Source organism: Sapajus apella, unplaced genomic scaffold, assembly GCF_009761245.1.
Source record: "Sapajus apella isolate SASKATOON/1434 unplaced genomic scaffold, GSC_monkey_1.0 scaffold2, whole genome shotgun sequence".
NCBI lineage: Eukaryota > Metazoa > Chordata > Mammalia > Primates > Cebidae > Sapajus > Sapajus apella.
The window spans coordinates 23477463-23501079 of record NW_022436942.1 but is presented as its reverse complement, the minus strand read 5'-3'; the positions used below and the strand labels follow the sequence as shown (position 1 = coordinate 23501079).

At 42.2% G+C, this 23617-nt stretch overlaps 1 protein-coding gene across 6 annotated transcripts in view; it reads left to right on the top strand.

Moving 5' to 3' along the window:
• EIF4B (eukaryotic translation initiation factor 4B) overlaps positions 1-23600 on the top strand; it is a 40707-nt gene extending 17107 nt beyond the window's left edge. The window contains exons 3-15 of one of the 6 annotated variants that reach the window (XM_032293001.1): positions 763-971; positions 2238-2354; positions 4604-4658; positions 5260-5394; positions 9736-9873; positions 9960-10133; positions 15553-15781; positions 16367-16479; positions 19524-19737; positions 20480-20535; positions 21389-21503; positions 21799-21871; positions 22245-23600. In XM_032293001.1, the coding sequence (XP_032148892.1) occupies positions 763-971; positions 2238-2354; positions 4604-4658; positions 5260-5394; positions 9736-9873; positions 9960-10133; positions 15553-15781; positions 16367-16479; positions 19524-19737; positions 20480-20535; positions 21389-21503; positions 21799-21871; positions 22245-22325 (1709 nt within the window). In that variant the 3' untranslated portion in view covers positions 22326-23600. The remainder of the gene's footprint in view (positions 1-762; positions 972-2237; positions 2355-4603; positions 4659-5259; positions 5395-9735; positions 9874-9959; positions 10134-15552; positions 15782-16366; positions 16480-19523; positions 19738-20479; positions 20536-21388; positions 21504-21798; positions 21872-22244) is intronic. The other 5 variants (XM_032293028.1, XM_032293036.1, XM_032293017.1 and 2 more) reach the window with 5 other exon arrangements.
• The last annotated feature ends 17 nt before the right edge of the window (positions 23601-23617 follow it).

Below are 23617 nucleotides of genomic sequence, written 5' to 3'. Positions count from 1 at the left end.
AGACTGAAGTGGTCATTTAAGAGAGCTTTGCTCGTTCTTGTTCTTGAATTAACAGATTTCTTCAGTTACTATTCTTTTTGGCCTCATTTTCTTCATTTTGAAAGTAGGAACTAGATTATCTTTTAAAATTCCTTCTAGGTCTAAAATTCTGTGGGATCCTCATAAAGTGATGCTTCAGGCTGGACATAGTGGCTCATGCCTGTAATCCCAGCACTTTGGGAGGCCAAGGAGGGTGGATCACGAGGTCAGGAGATGAAGACCATCCTGGCTAACATGGTGAAATTCTGTCTCTACTAAAAATACAAAAAATTAGCTGGGTATGGTGGCATATACCTATAATCCAGCTATTCGGGAGGCTAAGGCAGGAGAATCGCTTGAACCCACCCAGTAGGCGGAGGTTGCATTGAGCCGAGATCTCACCACTGCACTCCAGTCTGGGTGACAGAGCAAAACTCTGTCTCAAAAAGAAAAAAAAAGATAAGATGGGATATAATGAATATAAAGTACCTGGCACACAGTAATATTCCATAAAGAGTTGTATTTATGGAATAGTATTTCTTTGCTACATAAGGATTAAAGTGTCATAATTCATCTCAGAAGCATGTTTTTTTAAATGCCCTTATTACTGAACCCTCACTTTTTTTTTTGTCTGTTTTCCAATATAGCATGTTTAATGCTTGGCAGTTAACATGGGTCCTCTTGTTCTATGACAGCAATGAGAGAAGTTTCTTGTAATTTCTTACATTCATCCCTCTATCCTAGTTTCAACAACTTGGCACAGTAATGATGACGATGTGTATAGGGCGCCTCCAATTGACCGTTCCATCCTTCCCACTGCTCCACGGGCTGCTCGGGAACCCAATATCGACCGGAGCCGTCTTCCCAAATCGCCACCCTACACTGCTTTTCTGGGGAACCTACCCTATGATGTGACAGAAGAGTCAATTAAGGAATTCTTCAGAGGATTAAATGTAAGTATAAAAGTTGTAATAATTAGCCGGGCGCGGTGGCTCAAGCCTGTAATCCCAGCACTTTGGGAGGCCGAGGCGGGTGGATCACGAGGTCAAGAGATCGAGACCATCCTGGTCAACATGGTGAAACCCCGTCTCTACTAAAACTACAAAAAATTAGCTGGGCATGGTGGCGCGTGCCTGTAGTCCCAGCTACTCAGGAGGCTGAGGCAGGAGAATTGCCTGAACCCAGGAGGCGGAGGTTGCGGTGAGCCAAGATCGCGCCATTGCACTCCAGCCTGGGTAACAAGAGTGAAACTCCGTCTCAAAAAAAAAAAAAAAAAAGTTGTAATAATTAACTAGATATTGGGGATATTGTCTAAAAAAGACTAGTTGTGGAATGGGCAGTTCCTCTTCATCAAAAAACAATTAGAAATATATTTTAAGGCTGGGCTCAGTGGTTCACACCTGTAATATAGCACTTTGGGAGGCCGAGGCGGGTTGATCATTTGAAGTCAGGAGTTTGAGAACAGTCTGGTTAATATGGTGAAACCGCATCTCTACTGAAAATACAAAAATTAGCTAGGTGTTGTGGTACATACCTGTAATTCCAGCTATTTAGGAGGCTGAGGTAGGAGAATCACTTAAACCTGGGAGGCTGAGGTTGTAGTGAGGTGAGATTGTGCCACTGTACTCTAGCCTGGGTGACAGAATGAAACTCTGTTTCCAAAAATAAAAAAAGGAAATATAATTTAGGGCTTTTTCTTTTCTTTTTCTTTTCTTTTTGAGATGGAGTTTCACTCTAGTTGCCCAGGCTGGAGTGCAGTGGTGCAGCCTCAGCCCACTGCAACCTCTGTCTTCCAGGTTCAAGCAATTCTCCCTCAGCCTCCCGAGTAGCTGGGGCATGTGCCACCATGTCTGGCTAAGTTTTTGTATTTAGTAGAGACAGGGTTTCACCTTGTTGGTCAGGCTAGTGTCGAACTCCTGACCTCAGACGATCCACCCTCTTCAGCCTCCCAGAGTGCTGGGATTACATGCATGGGCCACCACACCCAGCCTGAATTTATCTTTTTTTAAGGGTTAAATTCGTATCATTCGAAATTTAGAAGGTATAGTAGGGCATTTAGTAAAGTCTCTACCATCCCTCTGCATCAGTTTCCTCCTGAGACAACCATGTTCTTGTGTATTCAGAAAAATTCATGCACATACCATAATGCTTTTTAGTCCCCTCAAAAAATGGCAAATGAAGAATGTTGGAAACTTAGTTGTTGTTTCTTATTCCTTCAGATCAGTGCAGTGCGTTTACCACGTGAACCCAGCAATCCAGAGAGGTTGAAAGGTTTTGGTTATGCTGAATTTGAGGACCTGGATTCCCTGCTTAGTGCCCTGAGTCTCAATGAAGAGGTAAAGAAAACAAGAGTGGGCATATGAGGGGTGTAAGTTCACAAATCTCATGTTTATCAATCCGACTGGTTTTTTTTAAGTTGATTGAGTGGCTTACTTCAAAGATTCCCATATCTACAAATAAAGGCCTATATTATTTTATTTTTATTTTTATTTTTTAAAGATGGGGTTTCACCATGATGGCCAGGCTGGTCTTGTCCTGACCTCAGATGATCCACCCACCTCAGCCTCCCAAAGTGCTAGGATTACAGGCGTGAGCCACCGCGCCCAGCTAGGCCTGCATTATTTAACAGTATATCACTTAACATTCAACGTCTAGCAAGTCACACTTCAGCAAATTCAGTAGGCCCCAGTAATTTAAAGAGGTGGTCAGGTGGAAAATTGTGGGAGAAACCCACCACACACCAGGTCTCTAAGCCTCACATTGATTTGCCCAGCATTGCCTCAACAATTATGGCTTTGCTTTTTCAAAGTAATCTGACCTGATAAAGGCAACCAGAAAAATCAAAGTTTGTTTAGTATTGAAAGGTATGTCTCATTTTCAGGAAGTGTTGTAATGGTATTTTTGTTCATGTAAGAGATTTGGAAACATTTCCTACAAAGGAATATTTTACGGGAGAGTGACAATAAACATCTAGTCCTTCTGCTTGTTAACACTGCCCACAAATGTTTTCCCGTCCCAGGACTTGAGGGGCTTATATCTGGAAGAGAAAACACTTCCTCCTTTAATTCTGAAAACCCCTTATTGCTTATTGATAAGGCAGTTTCTAATGCCATTTGTGCCATAATTCTGTAGTCCAAATTTGCCGTATGACATGATTAAAATGAACACCTCTTAGAAATAGTTTTGCTGCCTCATAATTATCGTCATGACAGTCTATAGTCAGTGTGAAATAGAGACTAAAAATTAATGTACTTAGTTAAATTTAAATGCATATGAAGGTCTAATCTTGTCCCAGAGCTCCTCTTATTGGATTATTTTTAGATTTTATTACCATCACTGGTCTTTACTCAGTCTGGTTAAGAAAAAGAATACCGGGCCGGGCACGGTGGCTCAAGCCTGTAATCCCAGCACTTTGGGAGGCCAAGGCGGGTGGATCACGAGGTCAAGAGATCGAGACCATCCTGGTCAACATGGTGAAACCCCGTCTCTACTAAAAATACAAAACATTAGCTGGGCATGGTGGTGCGTGCCTGTAATCCCAGCTACTCAGGAGGCTGAGGCAGGAGAATTGCCTGAACCCAGGAGGTGGAGGTTGCGATGAGCCAAGATCACGCCGTTGCACTCCAGCCTGGGTGACATGAGTGAAACTCCGTCTCAAAAAAAAAAAAAAAAAAAAAAAAAGGAAAAAGAATACCATGTAATTGTTACTATTTGATGTTTACTAGATTAACTATTACTTAATATATTGTTGTGGTTCATATTTAGGAGTTACTTTTTTACTAGAGATTTCATTATGGTGGTGTTTAATATAGTTTTAACTAAAAATGATGGTTATCCTTCAACTGTAGATTCTACTGTGAAATGAGGAAAAATCAGCAATAGAATTAATAGGGTTCAAAGTGTATGAATAGTGATGTGGGAAAGGGCAGTCAGAGGGTAGCTCTGGAAGAACTTATTTATCCGAAGGTAATATTGAGTGAAAGAACCTAAGATTGTAGACAAAGCATGCTTTATGCAATTTTGCTAGAATAAAGTATTAGTAGGGGCTCTATAAATGTGTTGGGTGTTTTTGTTTTATTAAGAGACAGGGTCTTGCTATATTTTCTAGGCTAGACTTGAACTCCTAGGCTCAAGTGATCCCCCTGCCTCAGTCTCCCAAATAGCTGAGACTGCAGGTACATGCCACTGCATCTGGCTTCTATGAATTTTGGATAAAAAATTAATTGCATATTTGCTGACACCAAATATGCCTTTTATTTAGCTAGTTATGTGAAAATTATTTTTAATTTACTACACTTGACAAATTACGTTGGATAGTTAAAAAGTTGATTCTGTTCTTTGAAATTCAGATTTGTAAAAATAGCATGGTCATTGACCTAATATTCAAGGCCAACTTAAATTTGTTGAATTTTTAAGTCTTTATAAAGGACTCTTTAGCCCACAAATTGGAGTGTTAGCTAGATTACAGTGTTTTCCTTTATCTTCCTTCCCCTAGTGCTTCTGCTATGCCCAGACGTTCAAGGTCACTCAAGGGATTTGTGCATAATGGGGCAAAAGGTTGGTTAATATGGTCCTATGCTCTCAGTCTCTAGGTAACAGGAGAATTCGAGTGGACGTTGCTGATCAAGCACAGGATAAAGGTAAGGAAACTGGTAGACAATTTCTGTTTGGTAATGGTAGGACGACACCAAGGCATCCTTTCCCAGGAAATTTGAATAGGGGTAGTGGTGGGCCTGCCTGAGTCTATAGTAACAGTTTTCAACCACTTTTGCCCCGCAGGGGACTTTTGCCAATGTTTGAAGAAGTTATAGGTTGTCACAATAAAATCCAGGGGTTAATTCTGTAGTGGATAGGACAGCCCCCATCAATAAAGAATTATGCAGCCCAAAATGCATGTCAAGATTGAGAAGCCCTGATTGAACTAGATGAACATTAAACATATGATAAATAGGTTAGCTGTGTAACAGCACATTGGGCACAAAGGGACCTAATTTGTATGTTTCAGGAACTCCTGTCCTACACAGAATTTGAGATAGCTAAGCATTAAACCAATAGGAAAGAATGGGAGGAAAAGAATTACTCCATTTGAATTGCAACACATACTTATGGGGCCTGAGGTAACTGGGATGACAGTGTGATATAAAAGTGCAGAATAGGGTAAAATGGGGCTTTCTGTATGTGAGAAATATTAGGCAAAGTTTTTATGAGGTAACTTACGGTTTTGTTTTAATGTATCTGTAGACAGGGACGATCGTTCTTTTGGCCGTGATAGAAATCGGGATTCTGACAAAACAGATACAGACTGGAGGGCTCGTCCTGCCACAGACAGCTTTGATGACTACCCGCCTAGAAGAGGTGATGATAGCTTTGGAGACAGTAAGTTTGTGTTTATGAAGTTAGTTTGTTCTGTGCTCTGGGAGGCTATTTAGTAATAGGACAGATGTATTACAGATGATCACGTTAACAGAAGGGGGAAAGCAGATGAAGGAAAATTTTGGATAATATCCAAAAGAATTGATAGATGCAGAAAACAAATTTGATAAATTAATAGTTTTTTTAAGAAATGTAAACAAAGGGACAGACATTTCTCTTTCTTTGGAGACAGTTGTTTATAAAGAAACCTAGCTGGGTGTGGTGGCTAACACCTATAATCCGAACACTTTGGGAGGCCAAGGCAGGCAGATTGCTTAAGGCCAGGAGTCAGGCCAGCCTGGCCAACAAAACAAGATCCTATCTACCCAAAAAAAAAAAAAAAAAAATGCGGTGATGTGCACCTGAGCCAAGAGGACTGCTTGAGCCAAGAGGTCTAGACTGGGTGACAGAGCGAGACCCTATCCCAAAAAAAAAAAAAAACCACCCAAAAGATTACACAAAGTGAGCTATTTGAAATAAAGAGATCAGGCTGGGCACAGTGGCTCACGCCTATAATTCCAGCACTTTGGGAGGCAGAGGCAGGGGAATCACCTGAGGTCATGAGTTCAAGACCAGCCTGACCAACATGGAGAAACCCCATCTCTACTAAAAATACAAAATTAGCTGAGCATGGTGGTGCATGCCTATAATCCCAGCTACCTGGGAGGCTGAGACAGGAGTATTGCTTGAACCTGGGAGGCAAAGGTTGCGGTGAGCCAAGATTGCACCATTGCACTCCAGCCTGGACGACAAAAGCGAACTCCATCTCAGAAGAGTTCACCATGGTTGCTGGGTGAGCAGCATACAAAGATCAGTTGCATTACTGTATGCTTATAGCAAATAATTAAAATGTAATTTTTTAAATAAAAATACTGATTCACTTTAAAATACTCAAGATACAGCAGTGAACAAAAACAAAATTCTATCTTTATTGGAGGGAAGAGACAGTGTGTGAATAATTAAATGGTTCAGGGACAGAAAGATAGAGGAATGGGAAATATCATGGGGTAGGAGCAGAGATTAATTACATCCACCACTTAAATCTAACAAAACCCTTTATGGGAAAAATTATGCAGCTGTATTAAAATATGCAAAAATAGACAACACTAATTATTTTTAAAAATGGAAAGAAGCTACTACCTACTAAAAATAAGTAGTGGTTTGTCTGTAATGAAATACTTTGTAGCATAACAATAGGGGTAAAATTCAAAACCTGTCACATTAAAGGGGAAAAAATCTGTATAAATTTGAAAACAATACCATGTAGTATTAATGTATAGGTTGTAAAACTATAAAGCTATGCATGGTAATTTCACCACCCTTGCGATTGTTGGTGGGAGTAGGGAGAATTCTGTTGTTACATATGTAACATATTTCTCTTAAAAAAACAAACATGACAAAATATGACATTCACTAAACTTAAGTAATAGGTTCATAAGTTTGTTATAATGGCTTCTTTACTTTTTTTTAATATAAATGTAAATTTTTAAGTATATACTTTTTTTTTTTTTTAATGGCTTCTTGTCTTTATGTTTGAAATAGTTGAAGTAAAAACAGATAGAAACAGTTAAATTACAAGCTCTTTGTTGGTTTTTGTTTTGTTTGCTTTTTTTTGTTTTGTTTTTTTGTTTTTGAGAGATACAGTCTCGCTCTGTTGCCCAGACTAGAGTGCAGTGGCAATATTGGCTCACTGCAACTTCGGCGCCCAAGTTCGGTGTTCCTTGTTCCTCAGCCTCCTGAGTAGCTGGGAATTCAGATGTGCGCCACCACACCTGGCTCTTTTTTTTTTGAGACAGAGTTTCCTTCTTATTGCCTAGGCTGGAGTGCAATGGCACTATCTCGGCTCATCGCAGCCCCTGCCTCCTGGGTTCAAGTGATTCTCCTTCCTCAGCCTCCCAAGTAGCTGGGATTACAGGCATGAGCCACTGTGCCTGGCTAATTTTGTATTTTTAGTAGAGATGGATTTTCACCATGTTGGGTCAGGCTAATCTCTAACTACTGACCTCAGGTGATCCGCCCACCTCAGCCTCCCAAAATGCTGGGATTACAGATGTAAGCCAGCACTCCTGCCACAAGCATTTTAATTTTGTGAAGTGCCTTTTCAGCTTTGCACCAAATATAATTGGTACAAAGGGAATTGGGGAAGCAGTAAAGGATGTAATTCCTATTAGAGGAGAGTTCTTTACCTTATAAGATGTAGAAGGAAGAAGAATGGGGCATAGGTTTGAAAAATAAATCAGCAAGCTTATATCTGACTTTTTACATGTCTTTGTGACACAACAAAGCTTTGGGAAGAACTGCCTGAGGTGATTAACTTCAGCATTTATGCAAGAGATTCTATTGTTAACAGGAAGAAATGGCTCTTGAAAGAAAAAGCAGACAATCAGACCAAGGGTCCTGTTTTGAGTCCAGGGGCATGACTTTTCTCACCTGAAACCTTGAATTTAGAGCAAGCAGGATGGATAACGAGTGAGTGTGCCGTTGTTATCCAAAGCTGCCCCAAAGTAGTTAACCTGAGTTAAAGATCCAGAGACTCCTATCCCAAGCATTAAGGCAAAAAACAGAACCCCGAGGGGTGTTGGGGGGGCATTATACCAAGTATTCCTATGAAATGTCAGTAATAGCATATGCCATTTTTCTTCAGTATGGATCTGTGCTTTCTCAGGAAATGCAAGCTTATCATAATTTCAATATTATCCAAATAAAGTATAAATTTGCATCTGCAGAAATTAAAAACTCATTTCAAAATAAACACAGGGCTGATTTTCTTGTGTGTGTCCTGTTTTAGATCATTTCTATAATGATTTTACTAATATCAGCTTGTTCTTCGATATATAAAGTTTATAATACTGGGATATGTTATACCTGGTCAGTAAAAATTACGTGGTTTCCAAAATGAAATCATTATTTAAAAGACAGCAGCCACAAGAAAAAGATCCCTGTTTGGCCCCCACACGTAAATTATCAGCCCTGAAAACATTTGTGGGGTTTTTTTTTTTTTTTTAGTTGATTTGTATTTAGAAATTCAGATTTAAAAAAACATAAAAATCTGTGTTGCCAGCTTCTCTCAGAGAACTAGAAGATCCTAGCAACAGTCAGCTGGAGCTAAATAGCAGCTACCCCTTTCATGAACAGCTTAACGCTACCCACAGTTTGCTGTCTGAGCTACTACATTTCTTTATTCAGATTTCTAGTATTTAGGGTTCTCTGATACTGAAATGCACATGTGTATGTAAAATATACTTTATAATATAAATAACATTGCAGTGAATATCTTTGTACGTGTATCTCTATCACACATCCAGTTATTTCCTCAGGATAAATTCCTAGAAATTGTTGGCCAAGAAGGGTGTACATGACATCAGAATTTTTAGTGCATAGTTCTAATACAACTTTCAGTATTCGTACTTATTTATTTATTTAGAGAGGAAGTCTCACTCTATCACCCAGGCTAGAATGCCTTGGCACAATCTTGGCTCACTGCAGCCTGTGCCTCCCTGGTTCAAGTAATCCTCCCACCTCAGCCTCCCAAGCAGCTGGGACCACAGACGTGCACCACCATACCTGGCTAATTTTTTGTATTTTTGATAGAATCATGGTTTCACCATGTTGCCCAGGCTGGTCTCGATCGAACTCCTGAGCTCAGATGATCCACCATCCTCAGCTTCCCAAAGTGTATTTATACTGTTTTAAATTATGATCAGCAGTGCAGAAATTGATTTAGGCTCCTAAACTTTGCCAACACTAGATGTTATTTATTTTAATCTTTGACATTTTCATGGTAGAAAATGATGTCCTATTAGTCATATGTTGCATACATTGTTTTACATTTTGTTTGCCTTTTAAAGTGGTCTTTGAGGCTGGGGGCTATGGCTCATGCCTGTAATCCCAGCACTTTGGGAGTCCAAGACTGGAGGATTGCATAAGCCCAGGAGTCTAAGACCAGCCTGGGCAACATAGAGAGACTGTCTTGGCAAAAACAATTTTTTTAATTAAAAAATAAGTGGTCTTTGGTATCACACATGGAAGATTCCAGCTGTGTTCTTTTAGTGTCTTGTGCTTACTTTCTTTTTTTGTATGTGCATATACATCTTTTCTCCTTCTGGAAATTCATTATGGAATATTTAGAGATTTTTTTATTTCCAACGCACCCTTCCCAAATTATTAGCTGAGCAACATTTATTTCACCAGGGAAACAGATAGAAAATTGAAATACAAATTCTTCCAAACTGATCTGATAGCTTACCATGTTTTTATTCATGGTGTCAGAGAAAGGGGATGGTGTTACTTCTCTCTTTTCTCTAGAGTATCGAGATCGTTATGATTCAGACCGGTATCGCGATGGGTATCGGGATGGGTACCGGGATGGCCCTCGCCGGGATATGGATCGATATGGCGGCCGGGATCGCTATGATGACCGAGGCAGCAGAGACTATGATAGAGGTAATTGCTCTCTTTCAGTAACTTTTTGCCCTTTTTTTTTTTTTTTGTCTCTGCTGTGATGATTATAATTTGGAATATATTTTCAGGCTATGACTCCCGGATAGGCAGTGGCAGAAGAGCATTTGGCAGTGGATACCGCAGGGATGATGACTACAGAGGAGGCGGGGACCGCTATGAAGACCGATATGACAGACGGGATGATCGGTCATGGAGCTCCAGAGATGATTACTCTCGGGATGATTATAGGCGTGACGATAGAGGTAATAGTTTTATTTTGCTTACTTCATGGAGCAGAAACTCAGAAAACTATGGAAAATTTCGGATTGTGTTACAAACCACTGAGTCAGGCACAGACATAACTTGCACATTGTACAGGAAGCAGCAAAGCATAGTAGAAAGAGCTTTGGCTAAGGATGACATCAGTAGAAGTAAAGTAGTCAAATTCTTTTCATCTCATATGCCTTCACAGATTTTTCAGTAAAAATTAACTGAATAAACAGTAGAAATGGAAAAAAAAGAATTTGCCAGATACTGTTATGTTATGATCTCAATAAATTATACTTAAAACTGATTTTAGCTCCATTTTTCAAGTGACAGAAATGAAACTGGGACTAAACATAGTCCTGTAGCCCATAATTGTTACTATGTGGTTAAAAAACACACATTAAGGCCAGGTGCAGCAGCTCACACCTATAATCTCGCACTTAGGGAGGCTGAGGTGGGCAGATCATGAAGTCAAGAATTTGAGACTAGCCTGGCCAACATGGTGAAACCCCATCTCTACTAAAAATACAAAAATTAGGTGGCCGTAGTGGCGCACACCTGTCGTTCCCAGCTACTGGGGAGGCTAAGTCAGGAGAATTGCTTGAGCCCAGAGTCAGAGGTTGCAGTGAGCTGAGATCGCGCCACTGCACTCCAGCTTGGGCAACAGAGTGAAACTCTGTCTCACAAAACAAACAAAAAAGTCGCTGATTTCAGTACCATTATACCACAATAAGTGATGTTCACTAATTATAAAGGTGGGTTTTGGTGCACCTATTCTAAAATTATCCCTTAATACTATAACATAAAATGTTAACTGCTATAAACCTAAACTGTTAGAAAATACTAATAAATGGCCACCATTTCTGTTCTAACTTTACTGATGTCATATAAAAGATTATGGTATCTGGCCTAGAATTTTTAATTTTTTTCTGAGACAGAGTCTGGCTCCATCGCCAGGCTGGATTCCAGTGGTGGATCTTGGCTCATTGCAGCCTCTGCCTCCCAGGTTTAAGCGATTCTCCAGCCTCTGCCTCCTGAGTAGCTGGGATTACAGGTGCCCACCACCACACCCAGCTAATTTTTGTATTTTTAGTAGAGATGGGGTTTCCCCATGTTGCCCAGGATGGTCTTGATCTCTTGTCCTCGTGATCTGCTTGCCTTGGCCTCCCAAAGTGCAGGGATTACAGGCGTGAGCCACTGCAGCTGGCTGATTTTTTTTCTATCTTTAACATCTTTGTGTTAGTCCTAAACTTGGGAGTTCTATTGTGGTCTTTATTCCCTCAAAAAATAATAATTCAATGTTTGCTTTTAAAAAAGTAAATAAAAAACTTAGTATAGGCATGGTGACTCACATTTGTAATCCCAGCACTTTGGGAGACCAAGGCAGGAGGATCACTTGAGCCCAGGAGTTCGAGACCAGCCTTGGAAACATAGTGAGACCCCCATCTCTACAAGAAATACAAAAGTTAACTGAGCATGGTGGTAGCATTTATCTGTAGGCCCAGCATCTTAGGAGGCTGAGGCGGGAGGAACGCTTGTGCCTAGGAGGACAAGGCTGCAGTGACCACTGCGCTTCAGCCAGGGCAACATAGCGAGACCTCATCTAAAAAATAATAAAATAAGTTTTTTTTTTTTTTTTTTTTTTTTTTTTTTTTTTTTTTTTAGACGGAGTTTCGCTCATGTTACCCAGGCTGGAGTGCAATGGCGCAATCTCGGCTCACCGCAACCTCCGCCTCCTGGGTTCAGGCAATTCTCCTGCCTCAGCCTCCTGAGTAGCTGGGATTACAGGCACATGCCACCATGCCCAGCTGAATTTTTGTATTTTTAGTAGAGACGGGGTTTCACCATGCTGACCAGGATGGTCTCGATCTCTTGACCTCGTGATCCACCCGCCTCGGCCTCCCAAAGTGCTGGGATTACAGGCGTGAGCCACCGCACCCGGCCTAAAATAAGTTTTTAAAAAACTGCATTCTTAAAAGCTATTTCCTCAAGCAAGAAGCCTAAAAATAACAGTTGACATTTAGTAAGCATTTACTCTGTTCCAGCAGTGAGCTTAGTGCTTGTACAGGTATTGTTTCTTAGATTTCTATGTGGTATAGGGAAAATTACAAGTTAGAAAAGTGGAGGCTCAGATGTGGGCCTTGTGTTCTCCTTGGGTCTTTGTATTTATTTATTTAGAGATGGAGGTTTTTTTTTGCTTTTTCACCCAGACTGGAGTTCAGTGGCACAGTCCTGGCTCACTGCAACCTCCACCTTCCAGGTTCAAGTGATTCTCCTGCCTCAGCCTCCCGAGTAGCTGGGAGTAAAGGCTCACGTGGGCCACCACGCCCAGCTAATTTTTGTATTTTTAGTAGAGATGGGGTTTCACTGTGTTGGCCAGGCTGGTCTCGAACTCTTGACCTGGTGATAACGCCCACCTCAGCCTCCCAAAGTGCTTACAGGGATTACAGGCGCGAGCAACCGCGCCCAGCTCCTGTCCTTGACCTTTTCCTCTCATACTGTTCTTACCTCTCCACCAGTAGCTGCATACCTGGTTTTTTCTCTTGCTCTCTTCTTCCTCTTACCCCCGTTCCCTCTTAAGATCTGTCCTCTTGTCTCGAGTCACTGCTGCTACCTGTGTTGAGGCCTCATTGCTGCACCCACATTACTGGCCATTGCCTCCTAACAGTTCCCTGCCTTGCTCCATTCTTCATATTGGCCCCAGTTGTCTTTCTGGCATAAGCTCTAATAACCTTATTTCCCCCTTTTAGACCTTTCTCATTTCCCATGGCCTGGAAGATAGTCCTCTCTCCATATCTCTGACATACATGGGTCTTGACTGTTTGCCCACCATTTACATTTTCTTTTTTTTTCCTTCTTGAGACAGGATCTCACCCTGTTGCCCAGGCTAGAAGTGCAGTGGCATAATCATGGCTAACTGCAGCCTAAGCCTTCTGAGCTCAAGTGATCCTTTTACCTCATGCTCCCCAGTAGCTGGGACTACAGGTGCATGCCATATGGCTGGCTAATTTTGATGTTTTTTTTAATAGAGATGGGGTTTCTCCACATTGCCCAGGCTGGTCTTGAACTCCCAAGTTCAAGTTATCCACTTGCCTTGGCCTCCCAGAGTGCTGGAATTACAGCGTGAACCATCATCTTGCCCAGTTGTATTCTGTTGTTTTTTGTGGGTTTTTTGTTATTGTTGTTGTTTGTTTGTTTTGTTTTGTTTTGTTTTGTTTTTGAGACAGTCTTGCTCTGTCACCCAGGCTGGAGTGCAATAGGGCGATCTCAGCTCACTGCAACTTCTACCTTCCAGGGTCAAGAGATTCTTCTGCCTCAGCCTCCCGAGTAGCTGGGATTACAGGCGTGTGCCAACATGCCCAGCTAATTTTTGTATTTTTAGTAGAGGCCGGGCTTCACCGTCTTGGCCAGGCTGGTCTCAAACTCCTGAACTCAGGTGATCTGTCCACCTTGGCCTCCCAAAGTGTTGGGATTACAGGCATGAGCCACCAGGCCTGGCCTTGTTTTCTTTTATTAATATCTTAAATATCTTAAGTGAGCTACTTTGTCTGAGCCCCAGTTTTATCTTAGTAAAATGGAGGGGCCATAATACAGATGTAAAATACATCTAGGAGCCTATATAAACTGTCAGCTTAAAGCCCTCATAGAAAATTTAGATCTTGTTAAACAATACCCTCTGTCTGCAGGTACTATGTGCATTTATAGTAAAAGGATAAAGTCACTATCTAGTGGTTATTTAGAGGACAGGGTGCAGCTGGTCATGTCATGAGGAGGTTTTAGCCTTTTGTTAAGGTATCATTACTTAAGCCATGTGATTATATACATAGGCTGTCTTTATAGTCTCCGTTTTTTTTGTATATCTAAAATATTGAGAATAAACAATGATTTTTAGAAATTTTAACTTCCTTGAAACACTTAGGTTTTTTTTTTTTTTTTTTTTTTTTTTTTTTTTTTTTTTTTTTTTTTTGAGACGGAGTTTCGCTCTTGTTGCCCAGGCTGGAGTGCAATGGCGCGATCTCGGCTCACTGCAACCTCCGCCTCCCGGATTCAGGCAGTTCTCCTGCCTCAGCCTCCTGAGTAGCTGGGACTACAGGCATGCGCCACCATGCCCAGCTAATTTTTTGTAGTTTTGGTAGAGACGGGGCTTCACTATGTTGACCAGGATGGTCTCGATCTCTTGACCTCGTGATCCACCTGCCTCGGCCTCCCAAAGTGCTGGGATTACAGGCATGAGCCACCGCGCCCGGCCAACACTTAGGTTTCTCTTGAAAGAATTCTGACAACTTGAATCAAGGAAAAAATCAGACTGCCATAAGAGTATATTTGTTCGGTGTTAACATGCTTTGCCCCATGAACCACCTGCCAAATTTATATTCTACACAGAGACAAGGGTATAAGATCTAGAGTCTTCTTGGCCAAGGTGGGTGGATCACTTGAGTTCAGGAGTTCAAGACCAGCCTGGCCAACATGGTGAAACCCTGTCTCCACTGAAAATACAAAAATTAGCTGGATGTGGTGCCATGTGCTTGTACTCCCAGCTACTCAGGAGGGTAAGGCAGCAGAATCAGGGAGGCAGAGGTTGCAGTGAGACAAAACTGCACCACTGCACTCCAGCCTGGGTGACAGAACCAGACTCTGTCTCAAAAAAACATAAAGAACTATAGAGTCTTGCTATGATATTGTATAAGTTCTTAACACCCAGATTTTGGAGCAAGATACTTTCATCTAGTAGTTTAATCATGGTCAAAAATTTGTTCCCATATAAAAGAAATCTTAATAGATTATTAATTTATCACTTTTTTTTTTTTTTTTTTTTTTTTTTTTTTTTTTTTGAGAAGGGATTTTATTTATTTTTCCCAGGCTGGAGTGCAATGGCGCGATCTCGGCTCACCGCAACCTCCGCCTCCTGGGTTCAGGCAATTCTCCTGCCTCAGCCTCCTGAGTAGCTGGGATTACAGGCACGCACCACCATGCCCAGCTAATTTTTTGTATTTTTGGTAGAGACGGGGTTTCATCATGTTGACCAGGATGGTCTCGATCTCTTGACCTCGTGATCCACCCGCCTCGGCCTCCCAAAGTGCTGGGATTACAGGCTTGAGCCACCGCGCCCGGCTAATTTTGTATTTTTATAGAGACAGGGTTTCTCCATGTTGGTCAGGCTGGTCTTGAACTACCGACCTCAGGTGATCCACCTGCCTCAGCCTCTCAGAGTGCTGGGATATTACAGGCATGAGCCATGGCACCCAGCCTAAACTACCTATTTTCTAATGATCTCCCATTTGCCTTCTGTGGATTGGTTAGGCCACTAACTTGAATCTCATAGCATTTCATAGGAGTTATATCTGGGAATGTGGCTTTCAGCCATTGGCTTCTGGTGATTTGGAAAACTACTACTTAGAGTTTCATTTAACTTAGGTCCGCCCCAAAGACCCAAACTGAATCTAAAGCCTCGGAGTACTCCTAAGGAAGATGATTCCTCTGCTAGTACCTCCCAGTCCAGTCGAGCTGCTTCTATCTTTGGAGGGGCAAAACCCGTTGACACAGCTGCTAGAGAAAGAGAAGTAGAAGAACGGCTACAGAAGGAACAAGAGAAGCTGCAGCGTCAGCTGGATGAGCCAAAACTAGAAAGACGGCCTCGGGAGAGGTAGGTTGTCTTCATGATGGATATCCCAATCCAATGGATCTTAATGGGGCATTACATCCCCAGGGGCACTTGGGAAATTTTTGTCATTATTACATCAGTGGTTGTCACTGAACATTTTTAGTGGGCTGGGGCCGGAGGTGTTAGGCAGTATGCAGTGTTGGGGGACAGTTTTACGTGATGAAGAGTTGTTCACTGTCCATTACAAAAGTGTTTACTATTAAAAGCTGGTATTGTATCTAAAAGACTAGAGGCCTCCTATAAGTAATTGTCCTGAAAAACTAATCCTGGTAATGAATGGCTTGTAGAACTGTGTTAATATTTAAAAAGGACAGTATTGAAGATTATGTAGGAGAATGTTATTAACCGTATTGGTTCTTGCTGAAGTATTTAGGGCCAAAGTGCATCTTATTGTCTGTAGCTTTCAAATAGTTTAAGGGAAAAATAAATTTATAGGCATATACACGTATAGTTGAAGCAATTGTGGTAAAATATTAATAAGTGATGGTTCTTAAGGGGACAGCATGGATCTAAGGTGGCCTTCATCAAGCCAGGCATAATGTGCATTTTGTGAAATCTTTTGTACAGACACCCAAGCTGGCGGAGTGAAGAAACTCAGGAACGGGAACGGTCGAGGACAGGAAGTGAGTCATCGCAGACTGGGACCTCCACCACATCTAGCAGAAGTAAGTCAGACCAGGGTGGGTATCGTGTTACTGCTGTTTTCCATAAACTATCCTTAACCAAATTATGCAGAGACTTTGCAGTGTTTAAATTCAGTCATGAACTCTTAATTTGGGTTGCATGAGCTGATTGGAGTTTCCTATCTGTTGCTCCAAAGAATCTGAGGAGTGGGTACCAGAATAGACGTAGATGATCTGCTTAATAATCTATCACTGAAGTGAATACTTGACTGTTAGGTTTGTATCTTCATTTTACAACTTTTTTTTTTTTTTTAATTTTGTATATTTTCATTTTGTGTCTTGATATCATAGAATTTTGTTTATTCAGAACAGTCATAGGCTTGGGGTTCTGTGTGAGCTCTCTCCAGGACCAGCCTTTTTTGATGTTATCACCAGAGCAGTGTTCTCAAGCCGTGTTATTCTGGGTCTTTATTCTTCCTCACTAGTTACTGGTTGATCAAGCTTTTTAGTGTTTTGGAAAGCTAACTGGTTCAATTGTAATACCTCCCTTCCCGTTCCATGATGTGCATTTTGTTTTGAGACATGGTCTTATTCTGTCACACAGGCTGGAGTGCAGTGGCATGATGACGGCTCACTGTACCCTCACTCCTGGACTCAAGTGATCCTCCCACCTCAGCCTCCCTAGTACCTAAGACTGTAGGCCTGCATCACCACACCCAGCTACATTTTTCTAATTTTTGTAAAGATGGTTTCCCCATGTTGCTCAGGCTGGTCACTGTGATGTTTTGTAAGGTCTTTCCTCCCACCTCTAAACTGATTTGTACTTGCCTTTTTTTTTTTAATATGAGGTCTGACTGCTATCCAGACTGGTCTCGAACTCCTGGGCTCAAGCGATCCGCCTCAGCCTCCCAAAGTGATAGGATTACAGGCATAGCCACCACACCCGGCCGTGTACTCGAGCATTTCAAAACATAGCTCAAGACCAAAGTGATTTGGAAATTCACCCAGGTGTTGTAGGAGTTTTCTGGAAATTACTAACATGTTTTAATGCCCCTTTTTGTGGCTAAGTAAAAGTATAATGTTGAATTGATATGTACCTATTTCTGTAGAATTTGCATGTAAAATGTAGAAAGAAGGCTGGGTGAGGTGGCTTATGCCTATAATCCCAGCACTTTGGGAGGCCAGGGCGGACGGATCACAAGGTCAGGAGTTCAAGACCAGCCTGACCAACATGGAGAAACCCTATCTCTACTAAAAGTACAAAAATTAGCTGGATGTGGTGGCGGCCGCCTGTAATCCCAGCTACTCAGGAGGCTGAGGCAGGAGAATCGCTTGAACCTGGGAGGAGGAAGTTGCAGTGAGCCAAGATTGTGCCACGGCACTCCAGCCCAGGTGACAGAGCAAGAGTCCGTCTTAACAAAAAAAAAAAAAAAAAAAAATGGAAAGAAACAAACTGATGAAACAGACTTCTAATTTTTTATTTTTAAGAAAGTATTTTTTTTTTTTTTTTTTTTTTTGAGACAAAATTTTGCTCTTGTTACCCAGGCTGGAGTGCAATGGCTCAACCTTGGCTCACCGCAACCTCTTGCCTCCTGGGTTCAAGCAATTCTCCTGCCTCAGCCTCCCGAGTAGATGGGGCTACAGGCGTGCACCACCACGCCCAGCTAATTTTCGTATTTTTAGTAGAGACGGGGTTTCACCTTGTTGACCAGGATGGTCTTGATCTCTTGACCTCGTGATCCACCTGCCTTGGCCTCCCAAAGTGCTGGGATTATAGGCGTGAGCCACGGCGCCTGGCCTTAAGACAGGATCTTACACCTAGGCTGGAGTGCAGTGGTATCATCATAGCTCACTGCAGCCTTGAACTCCTGGCCTAAAGCAATCCTCTTGTCCCAACATCCCAAGTAGCTGTTATGACAGGTGTATGCCACCATGCCTGGCTAAATTTTTTTAATTTTTGTAGCGATGGGGTCTTGTTACATTGCCCAGGCTGGTCTCAAACTCCTGGCCTCAAGCAGTCCCGCCTCGGCCTCCCAAAGGCGGCTTCTCGTTTTGAGAAGATACTCCCTTTAAAAAAAAAAGAAAAAAAGGGCTGGGCGCGGTGGCTCAAGCCTGTAATCCCAGCACTTTGAGAGGCCGAGGCGGGTGGATCTCGAGGTCAAGAGATCGAGACCATCCTGGTCAACATGGTGAAACCCCGTCTCTACTAAAAAAAATACAAAAAATTAGCTGGGCATGGTGGCACGTGCCCGTAATCCCAGCTACTAAGGAGGCTGAGGCAGGAGAATTGCCTGAACCCAGGAGGCGGAGGTTGTGGTGAGCCGAGATCGCGCTGTTGCACTCCAGCCTGGGTAACAAGAGCGAAACTCCATCTCAAAAAAAAAAAAAAGAAAGAAAAAAAGTGTAGGTTGTTTTTTGTTTTGTTTTGTTTTTTTGAGATGGGGGTCTCACGTTATCAACCAGGCTAGAGTAGGACGACATGATCACAGCTCACCCCATCTTCCCTATTAGCTGGGGCTACAGACACATGCCACCATACCCAGCTAATTTTTCCATTTATTTTGAATCTGGGGTTTCACCATGTTGTCCAGGCTGGTCTGAAACTCCTAGGCTCAAACGATCCACCCCCACTCGGCCTCCCGGTGTCCTAAGATTACAGGTGTGAGCCACTGCACCCAGCCAGTAGGTGGTTTTTCATAAATGCAATTGTATCATTGTGTATGTGTGATGAGTTTTAAGTTGAAGTTGAGCAATGGTTTCTAGAGTTTTGGGTTTCATCATAGGTCCTCTTCACATACGTATATTCTCCACGTCAAGACACTTTTAACATTGAGAATACAAACAGGCTGTAAAGGATACTCATTCCTCAAAAGGTCGAATGGCTGGGTGTCCCTTAAGATGTATACATAGTCATTATTTTTCCTATTCCTCTGTGCATCAGTAAACCTTGTTCTCGGAAATATTTGGAAACCACTGTTTTAGGGATAAATCCATCTTTGCAAGCCAAAACTGATGCAGACCGTTTCCCACGCTGTTGAGATTCTGGTAGATGCATGAGCATCTGCATCCTGATAATTTGATCTTTCACTCTGGCTTCACAGATGCACGAAGGAGAGAGAGTGAGAAGTCTCTAGAAAATGAAACACTCAGTAAGGAGGAAGATTGTCACTCTCCAACTTCTAAACCTCCCAAACCTGATCAGCCCCTAAAGGTAATGCCAGCCCCTCCACCAAAGGAGAATGCTTGGGTGAAGCGAAGTTCTAACCCTCCTGCTCGATCTCAGAGCTCAGACACAGAGCAGCAATCCCCTACAAGGTGAGTCAGCTTGGAAGCGGTAGTTGGTTAGCTGTGCAAATTCTTAAATAATGTGATGTAATGATGGAAGATGCCTTAACAGGATACCAGCATTATATAGCATCTTTTAAGTTATGCCGGCTTTGTTCTCTTAGTGTGCTGGAACTGGCTCATGAGACCCAATGTTCCACTTTCTGGAGTTTTGATAGCCAGTTGACATCACTTTGGGAGCTTGAAATCAGCTGTGATGGGAGTACTAATGCCACACAAATCTGCAAATACTATAAGTCAGAGGCTTCCCTTTTGCCACATATTGGCAGTGTGGTAGGGGGTAACTTTCCTTAAATTCTCTTAAGTCTCATTTGTAAAGAAAATAGCAATACTATTAGCCGAGTATGGTGGCGTGCACCTGTAATCCCAGCTGCTTGGGAGGCTGAGGCAGGGAGAATGGCTTCAACCTGGGAGGCGGAGGTTGCAGAGAGCTGAGATGTGCCATTGCACTCCAGCCTGGGCAACAAGAGTGAGTCTCCGTCTCAAAAAAGAAAATAGCAATACTAATCCTGCGTGATGTGACGACTAGAAAGCATATGGCATTTAGTGTTGAAATTACTGTTTTGTTTTCTTTCCCATATTTTAATGTTCATAACATTGAGTGTGATTTTGTTTTCTGTAAAGCTTACTGCATTTGGAGGATGATTATAAGTTTCTTGGCTGTTTTCTCCCTGAAACAACTGATGAATGTGATTATGTGTTTTCCTTCTAGTGGTGGGGGCAAAGTAGCTCCAGCTCAACCATCTGAGGAAGGACCAGCCAGGAAAGGTGAGCTCATAGTGTGGGAAATGGGTTTTTCACCTAGAGGCCTAATAAAAAGACCTCTAAAATCAGATTTCGAAGAGCAATGTGTCTTGCACCTGCTACTGTGTTAAGAGTTCTTGGTTAGCTGGGTGTGGTGGCCCACACCTGTAATCTCAGCACTTTGGGAGGCCACGGTGGAAGGGTCACCTGAGGTCAGCAGTTCGAGACCAGCTTGGCCAACATGGCAAATAGCCCATCTCTACTAAAAAAATACAAAAACTTAGCCAGATATGGTGGCACACTCCCAGTTACTCGGGAAGCTGAGGCAGGAGAATTGCTTGAATCTGGGAGACAGAGATTGCAGTGAGCCCAGATCACCCCATTGCACTTCTAGCCCAGGTGACAAAGACTCCATCCAAAAAAAAAAAAAAAAAAAAAAAAAGTTCTCGGATTATCTACCTTTTCTTGCCAGTAGAGGGAGGAGTGGCCTCTTTGGAGAAAGCATAAAACTCTGCCCTTTCCTGGTAGAACGTTTCCTTGAAAGGAGGGGAAAAAAAATCCGAAATTAAGACATTCAGTCCAGATTAGAAATGTCACCATCAGCAGAGCCAAGGTCACTGCAGAGCGTCACAGTCTTTATTTCCAGCTTGCTTTTCAGGATGGCATATCCCTGCATGCAACTTTTTAGTGGATTTTGTTTGGTTTTATAGTTTTATGTGCTATAGAGGACGTGGGAAGAAGGGCTTCAGGAAGGAAGTCTGGACTGGGGCCAAGGTAGTTTCCCTCAGTACTTGTGGGCAGTTTTCTTCAGCTTAAGGGAAATCTTAGGAGAGGGACGTTGATCATTTTACTTGCCTTTTATTTGTTTGCGTTACTGCTCATGCAGATGAAAATAAAATGGATGGGATGAACGTCCCAAAAGGCCAAACTGGGAACTCTAGCCGTGGTCCAGGAGACGGAGTGAACAAAGACCACTGGAAGGAGTCAGATCGGTATGCTTGCTCTCTTTCTCATTATCATCCTTCCTCTGACCCATGAGCTTTTGTAATTAAGAAGTTAAGTTCTTGGTTCTCAAAGCACTGCCACATCTCTCATTGTGAGCAAACTGAAGTCAGCCAGCGTAGACAGTTAAGCTTCTGAAAATCTAGAAGTAATACATCATCTAGATAACAAGGACTATTGACTAGAAATGCCTGCTGAGTGCCTTGAAACTGCATGCTTGTAATACATGTTTGTATTAGGCGAATCCTCTCCTAAAGACAAGGTTTTATACTTATGTCTCTGCAGGAAAGATGGCAAAAAGGATCAAGACTCCAGATCTGCACCTGAGCCAAAGAAACCTGAGGAAAATCCAGCTTCCGTAAGTGTTAAATGCTGCTGCCAATTTCTTAGAATACTTTTTGCCATTGGACTTGTTTACATTTGGAATACAAAGTGGTTGGAAATAAGGCATTGGTCTTTATCCGAAATAGCAAAAGAAGTTTAGCCTTTTCCTGGTTTCTGCCTTCCTCTGTTCTCATCCTTCTGCAAGGTGTAGAGGTGGTGTGAGACTACAAAGAGATCACATGTGCCTCTGACCCTCTTTCCCTAGCTCCTCTCCAGTGGACAATGCTGATGAGCAAGCAAGTGGGTGTCATCTGTCATCCCCCATTGCCAAAGGATCAGCATCTTGTGTCTTGGGTTTTGATGTGTTAATTCAAGGCCTTCATTATCCTGTGATTCTCATGTTACAGATGTTCAGTTCTGCGAGCAAGTATGCTGCTCTCTCCGTTGATGGTGAAGATGAAAACGAGGGAGAAGATTATGCCGAATAGACCTCAACATCCTGTGCTTTCTCCTAATTTCTCTCCACCCTGGAACATTCGAGAGCAAATCAAACCTCTATCCAGACAAGACAAAATAAAACTCACCATCTCCTGGAGACCTTTCTTACCTTTTTTTTAAATGGAATTCTTTTGCATGCTGCTGCAGCCTTTAAAGTATTGAAGTAACTGGAGAACCGCCAATATAGCCAGAGAGAGACTACAGCTTTTTGTGGAAAAGTTGTGGTGCACTGTGTCACCGGGCACTTGCCAGTGTGATTAGTGTCTAGGGGCCTCCATTGAGCAGAAATGGTAATGACAGTGATAAAACGTCTGGAATCTGGTTGGGCAGTAGGGGAGGGAGGTATAAGGAAAAGTGTGAGATTTCTACCTTTCAGTTTTTATCCTGTTGTGGCATATATGAATTCTCAAACATTATCTGAATAAATTTTTCACTCTTGGAAAGGTAGATTTAGCCTCAAGTTGTTTTAGCTTCCAGGAGGCTGCCGGCCCCTCCTCATATTTAATTCTGAGTTTTGGGGGCCAGCCTAGGGGAAATTCCTTCATTTTTTTTTTAACCCCCCAAGGGGGTAGTTGGGAGTGAGTCTATAGATCATAAAGAATAAGACTATTGGACCAAAATAGATGGGAAAATCGTGGTTTGAAAAGCTGCTTTTGGGAGGTGATGAGTCATTTTGCACCAGGTAATAGGGAAAAATTGTGTGACCTCCAACAAACATGAATGGTTATTTCCTGGAGCCGGAAGCACTTGGGGGTCGTAATTCGCAGTGTTTTTTGTGCCCTGGTTTTACCCTTTCTAAGCACTGTCCTTTTTGAAAGTTTGAATATATCCACATTCTGTTGAAACCTTGACAAGATGTCGTAAAATTCTTCATGCTACTCTCAGCCTCCCAAAAAGCTGTCTAAGTCACAGATGACCTCTTGGGCATTTTCTCTCAGCCACGGAGAGCCGTGAAAGGAAGAATCGCTGCTTTTCTCAAGCAAATCTTGATGTCTTTTGGTTCTCACTCCTTGTCTGCTCCTGATGCTTTCACCCCTTTTATAGATCAGAGTGCTCTAGAATAATGGATGATCTTGGGTGGTAAATAAAGGTGGATAAATAGGAACAGGGACAGTTAAATTGGGAGCATTTCTTACAACCTTGAGTCCCCTGTACCCCCCCGCCGCCAGGTTTCCTTCTCCACTGAAATGCCACACCAGTGCTTGTTGGATTTATGAGGTGGCCAGACCAATGTGTGTTTTCTTTTCCTTTTTTTTTTTTTTTTTTTTTTTTTTTTTTTTTT